The sequence below is a fragment of the Gobius niger genome, assembly GCF_951799975.1.
Source record: "Gobius niger genome assembly, chromosome: 19".
In the NCBI taxonomy this organism is placed as follows: Eukaryota; Metazoa; Chordata; class Actinopteri; order Gobiiformes; family Gobiidae; genus Gobius; species Gobius niger.
This window is the reverse complement of record NC_136870.1, coordinates 13,070,644-13,082,839: the sequence shown is the minus strand read 5'-3', so window position 1 is coordinate 13,082,839 and position 12,196 is coordinate 13,070,644. Positions and strand designations below refer to the sequence as shown.

The following is a 12,196-nucleotide window of genomic DNA, read 5'->3' as shown; positions in this document are numbered from 1 at the left end:
GGGTATAACTTGTTAGATATTGTTATGCCATATACATGGGTTTACATATCCCAGTTCTGGCAGTTTGCTGAATGTCTCTCCCCGCTCCCCTGAGCTGTCATGTCCAATAAAACCTACACAAACAATCATTACCTTAGCAACATTTTGCAACATTTTTTCACAACGGTCCAAAAAGTCGATGTTGTATTTCTCCCAGACAGACCTTGATGCAAAAACAACAGTTTGCCCCGGTGAATTTGAACTCCTGCCACAGTACATGAAAGCCACAACTTTGAGCAGCTCACACCCAGTCAATGGAGAGTGTGTGTGTTTTTTTTCTTCCCCGCATGGCGCCCCGGGGATCATGTGTGATGATGTCGGAGCGTGGATGGAGGTCTAATCTCCAAACGCCACCACAAAAACGCTGCAGATTAAACCAGATTTTGGTTGCTGCAGCGATAGTTTGTTGCGTCATTTTCCTCAACAGGGTTATGTCTGCCTCCCACTTTAAGCCACAATGGTCTTGGGAACGTGCAGAGCTGACATTTTGCCACTTTTGGGGGGATTTGTTTCCAATATATAAAGGCTTTGGTGGTGCAAGATCATGAATTAGTTGATTTTTTGGGGGGAGGATTACCTTTTGCGAGGTGATCTAACCTGGTTTAATGGGTTATTTTTCTGCTGTATAGTACGCGTCGGCTTTGATGAGAAAATAGACTTTATATTGTCCTTGATTCATTCAGCGGCATTCATAAAACCAGACCTAAACTCACTTTTTTCTTGAAAAAAAAAAAAATATTTATATCCACTTGTGCAGTATCAGGCTATGAATCTCGGTGACATTAATAGCAGGCAATTATTTCAGCCGGGGTAATGAGAAAGCTGAGCACTATACAGTACCCTGTAAGGAAGATGAAATAGTGTAGTTTGAAGTGTGGCAGAAAGACGGCACGAAAACGGCAGCAAGGGCGAGGAAAGGTGACTTAATGGAGCGCTGGAGGAGAGAGAAACCCAAAACAGCAATGAAAGGGACCGCTCCAATAGACAGATTGGGGAGGACAGGCCCAGGAGAAATGCTATAACGAGATATTTCAGTTGGTTCCCTGTCCAGTTTAGCAGTCAAGCTGATCCAGTTAAACCCGGCTCCCCCATACTAGAACACTACACACAGATTGGCATTTTAAAGATTTGGGAAGCTTCTGTGGCAGGCCAAATTGTGCACGTATATTGCATCTACTGTAGAGTTTGGCATAAGTGACAACTCAATAAGGCAGAGGAAGATTTACCTAAAATATATGTAGGTATGCCGTGCAATAGTGTCAGTGGCTGAATGAAGGTCACCATGTTGGGAAAGTTACTTGGAGAAATACTGAAGTCCACAGAAAGTACTATGGAGTGTCTAACCACTGAAGTCTATGCCAAAGTTATTGAACGAGTTTGAGCCTACATACGTTTTAATTGAAGTATTATCTGGCTTATTCTCAAGTTCTCATTCATTAGAGCAGTACTAAGTATCTTGTTTACCTTATAAAATCATTTCCGTAGTCCCACCGGGGGTAATACAGTGTTAATGCAACCACAATTGCAACTTTGCTGCCACCGGGTCCGAGTCACCAATACACACTAATGGAATCACGAAGGAGAAGCTAACAGGCTAATGGGCAAAGCTAACTGCGGGCTAGCACCACTTAAACAGTACTTACGGCCAAGTTTGAGTGAAAAAAATTGTCTCCATTGTGTAATTGGATGTACAATATCCCTTTCTCCCTTTGTCTTTTCTGTCAGTGTAGTATTTACTCTCACGGACGATTAATGAGTAAAAAACGCAACATGCTACGACACCTGCAGTGGGGCTTATGGCCTCTAGGGGCATTAGTTACTTAGCACTGCTTTAATGAGAGTTTAGACATTTAATTAATGAAAGGCAAAACTAAAAACATAGTCCATTGTTTTTCAAATTTTATAACAATAACATTTCTGAAATGACCAATAGCCCAACAAGAGCTAATATGTACAGAGGCCAGGATTCAACTCCGATTAGCCAATTGTGTGCGTAAATAATCAATACAAGAATTCATTATGCTCGCATGCACATGCTAAAAGATTGCATTGTTGGTGTAAGGGGCACTTAAGTTATTGCACGATATCTTTGAGTCATTGCTTAATGTCAGGCCTTGCCGCTTTGCATGTCCCATAACCTATTTCTGACCAAGAATCCCAGTATAATGTAAAAAAAAAAAATGTTTAATGCGGTGTACAGTAGCTCCTCGGTTCCCAGATGGTAAGAGAGGCTATAAATGAACTGCATGAGAAAAGGAACATCTGAAGAAATCTGTTCTTTTAGTCATTCTAGATGAGAATTAGAGCATAAACATTTGTAAAGAAATGAAATTGAGAAAAACAGATAACCAACTCTGTCAGATTAAACATAAGTGCCAATCAGACTGTCATGGTTCTGTTCTCCTTCGGTTTTGTTTAGTGTCCTTGTTCCAGTGTCTGTTCATGTTCTTTGTGTTTTATTTTGACATGTTCTATTCTCTTTTGTTAATTGTGTTTCACAATTAACAATGTGTTTCACGTGTTCCCTGTTCCTGGTGTATTTAGACACCTGTGTTTTCCCAGGTCTTTGTCAGTTCATTGTCAGCACCAGTCCCGGTTCTTTTCAGTTTTGCTTCACCGGTTTTTCATCAGTGGATTTTCTTATTTGGGATTTCTTGTTATTAAACATCACCAGTTTTTGTTGCAGTCCTGCATATTGGGTTTTATTTTCTTTGCTTCGCCGAGAGCATGACACAGACACGTTGTTAATCACAACTAAAGAATTATTTTTGGCTTTAGGATCTCTTTAGGATGGCGGCACGGTGGCGCAGCGGTTAGCGCTCACGCCTCACAGCAAGAAGGTCCCGGGTTCGATTCCCACCTGGATGGGGCCTTTCTGTGTGGAGTTTACATGTTCTCCCCGTGTCTGCGTAGGTTTCCTCCGGGTACTCCGGTTTCCCCTACTACTAAAACATGTACAATAGATTCCCCTCTGGGGCCAGGACTCCCCTGAAAAAGAGATTCTTAATCTCAGTGGGACTATCCTGGTTAAATAAAAGTCAATAAAAAAATAATAAATAATCTCTAAACCTTTATATTTACAGCATGTAGAATAACTTTTAATAGAAAATACCCCTGTAAGTTTTGATGTAGTTCTATAAGCTGCCTGCAGAGGACATACAACATTCTCCTACAGCTGAAGCGAAACAGTAGACCACATGTATCAAGGTCAAGGCCCATGGATCATTAATGTGGCTTTGAGGAGCATAAATTCCTGAGCATGTAAAAAAAAAGTAAGTCTCTAGCCCATTCCTGTGCGGAGTTATGGATTTTTAATGAAATAACCAGTTCATAACCAGGCTCACTCCAGCCACTAGGGGGCAGCTTAAATTTAAAAAAAGGAAAGAATTCCACATGTGTCCAGCAGAGGGCACTGACATTATAAGAGATCAGCATATAAACAGCTTATTACAGCCACAAGCCACAGTCTGCCCCAGGGCAGCTGTGGCTACAATAGTAACTTATTGCCATTGAGTGTGGAGTGAATGAATAATGACTATATGTGACACAGGCCGATAAAGCTCAATAAGTGTAAGCTGTTGTTATTTATGAGGCCACAGGATCCTTTATAAATATATATCCTCACTCCAGGTTTCGTCCTACATGGGTGTGTTTACCTCACTGATGGCCTTGTAGTATCTCGGCTTCTGGAAAACTGGTGCGTTGTCATTCTTATCCCGAACCACGATCCGAACTTCATGGAAAATAACCGTCCCGATCAACATGTTGTAACACTGGACTTTGACGACGATGGAGTGGATGAGCGACGGTGGCTGAAAAAAAGAAACCCACGTTAAAAAGAAAAAAAAAAAAACTCAATCAACTTAATTACTATTTTAAAAAGTTTGTCCTCGCAACTTTTGAGACTTAATCAAAAACGGTCCAAGTATGATGAACTACTTTAGTGGAAATAAAAAACAGCAGGAGTCTGGAGATAACGTTCTATTTACTAAAATAGATGCCAAAAAAAAAAAAGAAAAAGTAAACTAAATCGCTGTGGAAATGGAAAAAAGCAATCAAATATTTTTCTTGGCTGAACACGACAGTGAGCGCGGCATTGGGGACCCACTTAAACTAACCTAGTATGAGAGTCTGTGTGTGTTGGAGCTAAAGTGGAATCAAAACATCTTATTTACGTCTCTGTCCAGCAGGCGGCCCGTGCTGTTGAGGTATAGGGCTTGCTTGGCGGGGTCCAGGAGCACCCAGTAGTCGTGGTTGTCCCGTAGAGACAGGGAGATGGTGCGGTTGGGGCCCTCGGCTACTCCGTTGATCTGCATGTTCTCCACCAGTACGGTACCTGTGAGAAAAAAACAAAATGTTGTGGTAATCAGAGGAGGCCTCTGGAGAATGGCATGACTAAATAAGGTCATATCCTTTAAACCTTGCAGCATAAAGTATTAGAATAAACATCTACAATGATTACCATGATAACCACCATGAATACCATTACTATTATTACTATTGCTGCTATTTCTTCTATTACTCCATGTTGTTAAATTATGTCAGGTTCGTGGTAGTATCATTAGCTAATCATAATTTTTGTTAATAAGAGGAGGAAGAAAGGACGCCAGTCAATAATAAACAAAGGAATTTTAAAGGAGTCGGGTGGGAACAAATACAGGGGGAAAAAGAGAGAAAGAGAGAGAGAAAAAAAGGATCTGGGATAAGGCTCCATCAGCTGCATCCTGTACTAACCCATGGGTTTTTAATGCACCACGTATCACAAAAGTTTGGTATCACTTTAGATGAAGGTGTGCTCATTAAGTATTAATAAGCATTAGTAATCATGTTAGGGTTAGGGTTAAGATCAGAGTTAGGTTCAGGATCGGCTATGAATACGCTAAGCGTATTATTAATGGCCTATTGTTAACATCCATCCATCCATCCATTTTCTTCCGCTTTATCCGGGGCAGGGTCGTGGAGGCAGCAGTCTCAGCAGAGTTGCCCAGACTTCCCGATCCACACACACCTCCTCCAGCTGTTCTGGGGGGACCTCGAGGCGACACCAGGCCAGCTCGGAGACATAGTCCCACCAGCGTGTCCTGGGCCTTCCATGATGAGGCCTCTTTCCACTAGGACATGCCTGGAACACCACCCGCGGGAGGCGACCAGGAGGCATCCGGAACAGATGTCCTAGCCATCTCAGCTGGCTCCTTTCGACGTGAAGGAGCAGCGACTCTACTCTGAGCTCCTCCCGGGTAACTGAGCTCCTCACCTGATCTCGAAGGGTGCGCCCAGCCACCCTGCGAAGGAAACTCATTTCGGCCGCTTGTATTCGCGATCTTGTCCTTTCGGTCATTACCCAAATCTCATGACCATTGGTGAGGGTGGGAACGTAAGATCAATCGGTAAATTGAGAGCTTTAGCATAGTATGTTAACAGATAAAAGTATAATAAGCAGTGTGTTAAAGCTTTACAAGCATATTATTAATGCTTATTAACAAAAAAACGTCAGAGTGTCACAACTCAGTGGTTTTCCAGCAGAGGGCGGAGCAGCTGCTCAGAGAGCAGGATTCAGGAGGATTGCTGAGAAAGTGAATGAAGCCAAAAAACACTCTGGGGGTGTTTTTGATAAGGAAATAGCATTACAACATGGTTAAAAGCTCCAAAAAGTCGATTTTGCATGATATAGGCCCTTTAATGCTGACCTCAGAATCCTCGGCTCTATGGAATTATATTCATTCATTTTATAGATTGGTATACTAGATTTATATTATAAGCCAATGATATTATTACGACTATATTATTATTATGAATATATCATGTTTTTTTGTTATTGTTGTTTCTTGTTCCTAATTGTCTGTTTGATTTGAATGGAATCATTTTATTTTACAATACCTTGATGAATTGTACCTAATAGTACAATGTAATATCTGTAATAACTTGTACCTATGGTCTAGATACACAATGGAATAACTTGTATTAGTACTTTATAGGTACATAATGGAATAGGACACGACACCCTTAGGGTTGAATTATGTACCTACAAACCACAAATACATGTTATTCCATTGTGTATCTAACCCATAGGTACAAGTTATTACACACTGTTACAGAGCTCATTACATTGTACTAAATTTAGTTACAATGTATCAAGGTAGTGTAAAAATAAAGTGTTACCATTTGAATCTTGAATGTTTATTCTCTCTCATGTTCACTACCCCATTCAGTTTACCTTTACCTCTATCATTATTGTTTCTTTACTATTATTATCATTACTACATCCTTGTCACTGTCGTCGTTTTACGTGTCTCATGATTTGTTTGTTATGTTTTATTATTTCATTCACTTATGATCTTTTTGTTTTCCACAACACCATGCATAACCCAAGAATCAAATGTGTATCAGTTTAACACCTTACCCTTGTCTATCTTTCTTCTATCTTTTGTGACATAATACTATTCATTTTAACTCAAGTAATACTCTATTTGACTGCTTTTTTTTAAACCAGCAGAGTACCACAGAAATTTCAGAATCTCTATTTCAGGGCAGTTCTCCTTTTGGCTATATTGATTTTCAGAATATTATGTGGGCCGGAGCCAAGGTCACGCGGCTGTGAGACCAACAAATTCAATTTATGGACCAAATATCCAACTCTCTTCTTTTCTTAAACCAATTTTTAAAACATTCTGGGATTGACTCGAAATGGAAATTCAAGAACACCAACGGGGACGGAGGGAGGGAGTCGTGTCGCCCTGGCGGGATGCAATACCGCGCTAATAACTTTGGATCTTTCATGTGTAAAAATAAAAAAAAGGGTGAGAAAAGAAAAAAAAAAGTGGTTTGGACACGGAGGCAGACATGGGTAAGAAGTAAAGGCTGATTAACCGAACACAAAAAAACACACACACTGTGGGGGAAGCACAGAGCGACACAGACTAAAGCCAGACTTAGAACAAGGAAGTTTTGGAGACGCTGCATATAATCTTTCAATTAACACTGAGCCGAGGAGGATTTGGAGAAACAAATGAGAATTAAAAGGTAAGTTTCACTCGGAAACTTGGGAGGGATAATGTGTCACAGTGAAAAGCGGCACAATGCGAGTAAACAATTATTATGGGGACAATTTGGCTGTCATGGAGAGGGACTATTCAACTGGTAAATTAAATAACTAAGTCCAAGAGCGACCCACAGCAAACTGAGAAGAGGCACAGTATTAAATCCAAGAGTAAATTTGGAGCTAAAAAAGAGACAACCAAGAACCAAGATCGAAACTTAAAGGAACAGGCCCCCGTTTTTCCATACTGAGATATGTTCTTACCTGAGCTTAGACGAACTGATGCGTACCTGTCTGGTCTTTACGCGTGTGCTCAGTCACGCAAAAAGACCAAAGATGTTGCTAGCATTTAGCCTCTCCCAGAATATTCCAATGGACACAATATAGTACCCCTTTTACCCGCTTAGAAAATCGACATGTTTCATTCTGTGTAACTATACTTGGATCGTGTAACTTCTCACGGAGCTCGGTCGCTTCTAACTTCACGCCTGTTTGGCCCCATAGAGGGGAGGAGGAGAGGCTAAATGCTAACAACGTCTTCGTTCTTTTTGCGTGACTGAGCACAGGCATGAAGACCAGACAGGTACGCATCAACTCGTCTAAGCTCAGGCAAGAACATATCTCAGTATGGAAAAAAGGGAGGCCTGTTCCTTTAAAGCGATAGTCTGTAAGTTTGCAAAGTGAGGAGAGATAGAGTGGAATTTCAAAGTAAATTATCAAAATTCCCCCTTCTTTAACCAGAAAGCTAGACTCAAGCTCCTCCCCCTCACTCCTGATTGGACCTGACAGGCTGGTTCACAGGAAAAGCTCGTCTTATTGGTCGATGCGGGAGGATACTAGACTCTGATTAGTTGCTAAGATCTGGGAAGGAGGGACTTTACAAAAAAATACATATATATTATTACTTACTTTACATCAAAACACCAAACCAGGTGGTCGCTGTTGCACATTTTATAACATGTGTAAAACATTTACACTTCCAGACCATCACTTTAAACAATGAATAAACCAACAATAATAATCAAAACTCCAGATATGATAATAGGTGGAAAAAATGGGCAAATCAATAAGTCGTTCTGAAATATTAAGGCTGCAGAAAAAGAGTTAACGAGTCAATGAAAATACTTTTAATGAAGAATCGTCTTCTACTACGTATGTGCCAGACACATTTTACTGTTAAACGCCTGGAGCAGAGGCTCTCCACTGCCTTCTTATCATGGAATTAGCGAAAGGTTAATGACCTTCTTACACACTGCAGCGACGGTCGAGCAACTCCCCACAGACAGAGCCGTCTGTCTGGAGAAGTCTGGACAAGAGAACTCATTTTGACACTTTATAATCTGCCAATGGAGATGCAAAATACTCAATGAAACCTTCAATAATCATTTACGTTCACACCCTTGTCTTCCCCCGTGGATGAGGAGTAACGTTTTTTTTTGCACAAACAACATCTTTTGCGAATAAGAGTCATAAACAGGAGTGGGTAATCAGCGTCGTCAGGGGGCTTTCCGTTTGTCAATCGTGCCCTGCATCGCGGTAAACCGGCATTGACAATCCACGCTAAAATAAACACACCAAGTCCAGCGGCACTTCGAAACAATCTCATCTGTGATCTGCCACAAATCAAATTGGGTCACGGCCTTGCGCGCTGCCATGGAAACCGTGTCAAGCGCTGGCCTGTGATTCGCCGATCCTAAATAAACGGGGAAATTTAATGGAATTGGTTTCTTCATATGAGAAATGGGATAGAAAATGGAATTCATTAAGGTAGTTTGATTCCTTTCCTTCTTGAAGCTATCTTCTTCGGCGGGGAACATACGGGCAGAGGGGCATTAGAAAGATGAGGGCTACACCTTTAGCCACTGTAGCTAATGTCATACATCGCGCATTAAACACGAATGGGCTCTTTCAGCAGCCGTACTTGAGAGAATATCACTTAAAACTGCTCCGGCAAGGGACCAGCGTGGCTCATAGCGGTTCCGAGCTTCAATATGTGCAAAATCATCAGGAAAATAGACGTGCAATTGGAGTAAGAGAGATTACCCTTCGTCAGGGCAAAGCAGAAATAAAGCATAGAGACAATATTAGGAGGAATGGAAGGCTGTGAAGGTGCATTAATAGAATTTTTACAGGACATTAGCTTGACTCAATGTGGAACAGAGTGGGGGAATCAGACAGGTACAGGCAGCGACTGGAGTAATCATCGCCTCCCGCTGCTCTGCACTCATTGGAAGGAAAAACGCAATTGCTTTTGGGTTTCATGCAGAAATTGGAAACATGGAATACTGATGACGTCCCCCCGTGTACAATATCCTGTGTGCTAAAGGTCCAATAAATGGGATCATGATCAAACATACAGAGGTTGTAGCTTCGAGCATGCACATTTGATGAAACAGTTAGAGGACTGAGCTGCACTCTGCTGGTCTCTCTGCTGGATTTCATGCCAGGGCTCCGACATTAGCATATTGGGTTGGTTGCACCAGGACATAATTTAGGGGCACGTGACGTTTTTTGGTCATTTCCACACACTTTGCATATGGCCTCCCTGCTGCACATCGGTAAAGTCAAGAAGCATGTAGTCCTCACTCAGCAGAGATCACCTTACATCACAGATCCAGATACTGAATGAAACTCACGCATTTTATTGGTGAACAATTGTGCTAAGTGATGATATATGTGTTGGTTTTGAAGGACGTAGTGAAATAAGTGAAATTACAGTATGAAAAAGGCAGGCACTATATTTGATCATAAACCTTAGTTAATTAGTTTTGTCCATATTTAGACATTCCCGTTGCACCTATTATTCATACTTGCAGTATTTTCTTGACAAAACCAATAAATCCAAGGACTATGTTTATAGGCAGACAATATTGGAGGTGACTGACCGTCCCACTGCACGTAAAGCTCAATCACATTACAGAAAACTCTTGCCTATGACAGACAAAAATGTCCCCCAATAACACTACTAAGTTGAAATGATTTATTTCAAAGTATTTCAATGAGTGCCGTATAAAGAGTTAACACATTTTTAATCTTCTACATTTTAATCATAAATATAATGGCAATGAACTTAACAGAACAAAGCAAGGACATATAGTAGACTTGCATTAATATTTTAGAGGCTGTTTTGATATGATACCAAAAGAATATAACTAACTATAACACAGTCACATTTTATCTTTGTCAGATCATTAATAGAACTTGCAAAATGTCTGATGTTGTACAGCTCTGTCCGACATTTATTCAAACACTCAGCAGTGATTTATAGCACAATAGCCTTGATTCTTGAACCTACACGGCGAGTCCCTCCCTGACCCCGGCGTGTGCATGAGACTCGGGGTCAAAAGAAAACACAATGAAGGCCTGTTAAAGTAAAGCATGTTCAAATTCTCCACTTGTAAGCGCTATTTGGACAATGACATTATCTTTTTTATGTGGGCTGAAGTTTGTAACACCACTCTGGCGTGCACTCCGGCTAATATATTTTGCTGCTTGGAGCCTGGCTGGTCCGTGTGCAGAATAATAACACTTTAATTTGGCTTAGAGACCTGCGCGCCATTATCAGTGGCCAGGCTAGATTAGCGAATCACAGTATATTCTCGGCTGCCGTGCTCTTATTGCATTTGAGCGGCGTAAGCTATGGTGATTGTGTTCTTTTTTTTACATTCAATGAGATATGCAAATGCATCTTTAAATTATTGATTTAATCTTTAAAGGGAGCTGTTATGTGGCACAGCAGCAAAACGTGGTCAACATACTTCACACCTGTGTCGATTCTTCTAAACCTCTCACATTTTAAGATGAAACTAAATCCCCCCCTTGTCGAGCATGCAGTCGATTTCTCCCTGCAGACCCAGGATAATCAGCCTACAGTGGGACTCTCTAATGTTATCTGTCGACTACATGGCAGCAGAGTTACAGATACAAGCTGTTCTACTTAAAATGCAACACTAATTTATGTACATAGTTTAGTAGTGGCATATGTATACAAGCAGGATGACGTTACAAACAAGTGTAGGTTTTCTAATGTAAAATGTAACTGTGTAACTGTTATCGCAGTATTTGGTGACATAATATCCACAATCATAAGACTATTGTATAATAATAACTGAGCTTTTCCATCTGACTGAGATTAAACAAAAACGCACGGTGTTTAAGGGACTAAACAGAGTTTAAAAATGTAAAAAATATGTATATTATATTATATATTTTCCTCCCCCTTCATGTTCCAGCAATGTCCTAATATCGTTTTCCCGAGATGTGACACGTCATTGCCCCATCCCCGTTGGTTTGTGGTGATGTGGGTTTTAGTGGCAAAGTGGGGATTTTCGTTTATCGCTCAGTTCGGCTAATCATTCAAATGTGTCGTTAGCATCGCAAAGCTAAACGGTCATTTGTGAGTTTTGAAAGACATCATGATGAGACAGCTCACACTAAACTCAAAAAAGTAGCAGAGTTTCCTCATTTAGATCACTTCTACTGCAGCCCTGTTTTGGTCCTGATGAAGTTTGAAGAATGGTGTTTTTTTTGGTGTTTAAATGGTTTAGTTATCGGTTAGCAGCATCACCGTCGGGCCCTAATGAGAGGATTTCTATCTGAACAGTTTTATTGTAAACTTTGGTACTGAAATTCTATTATTAAAAAAATCAGTGTGACCTGATGATGCATGGTTTGGCTGTTTGTCTTCTCAAACGCCGTGTCACGAAATGAAGAGCGTAAAAACATGACATGAGGGGGTGAAAATGCTCTTGTGAAGGTGAGTATGCAAAACAAACAAACAAACAAGAAAATCCATTATGTGATTCACTAATTCACTGATTCATTCAAACAAAAATGTGCCTGAGGTCAGACAATAATAGAAAGAAGGCCATATGTATTCACAACACTGAAGGGCTCATTGAACAAATGCCCTTTTCAAATGTGTGATTTTTAATTATCCTTGAAAAGCCCTTGAGCCTGTTTTAAATGTAATTAATTTCATCATGTGTGACTGACACAAGTGGCATGTCTGCATTTAATTATCCTCTGAACCCTGGTGAAAGTGTGCACCTTGGGGAGGAATCATGGGATGAATGCAGTAAATTATCAATGAAATGAGAAAAATCTGTACTTGGATAATAA

The 12,196-nt window shown here is 40.7% G+C and overlaps 1 protein-coding gene across 1 annotated transcript in view; it reads right to left on the bottom strand.

Moving 5' to 3' along the window:
• LOC306978896 (protocadherin-15-like) overlaps positions 1-12,196 on the bottom strand; it is a 227,941-nt gene that overhangs the window by 141,402 nt on the left and 74,343 nt on the right. The window contains exons 5-6 of the mRNA XM_079577603.1: positions 4,215-4,375; positions 3,696-3,851 (exon numbers count right to left, since the gene is read on the bottom strand). Coding sequence (XP_079433729.1) covers positions 3,696-3,851; positions 4,215-4,375 — 317 coding nt within the window. The remainder of the gene's footprint in view (positions 1-3,695; positions 3,852-4,214; positions 4,376-12,196) is intronic.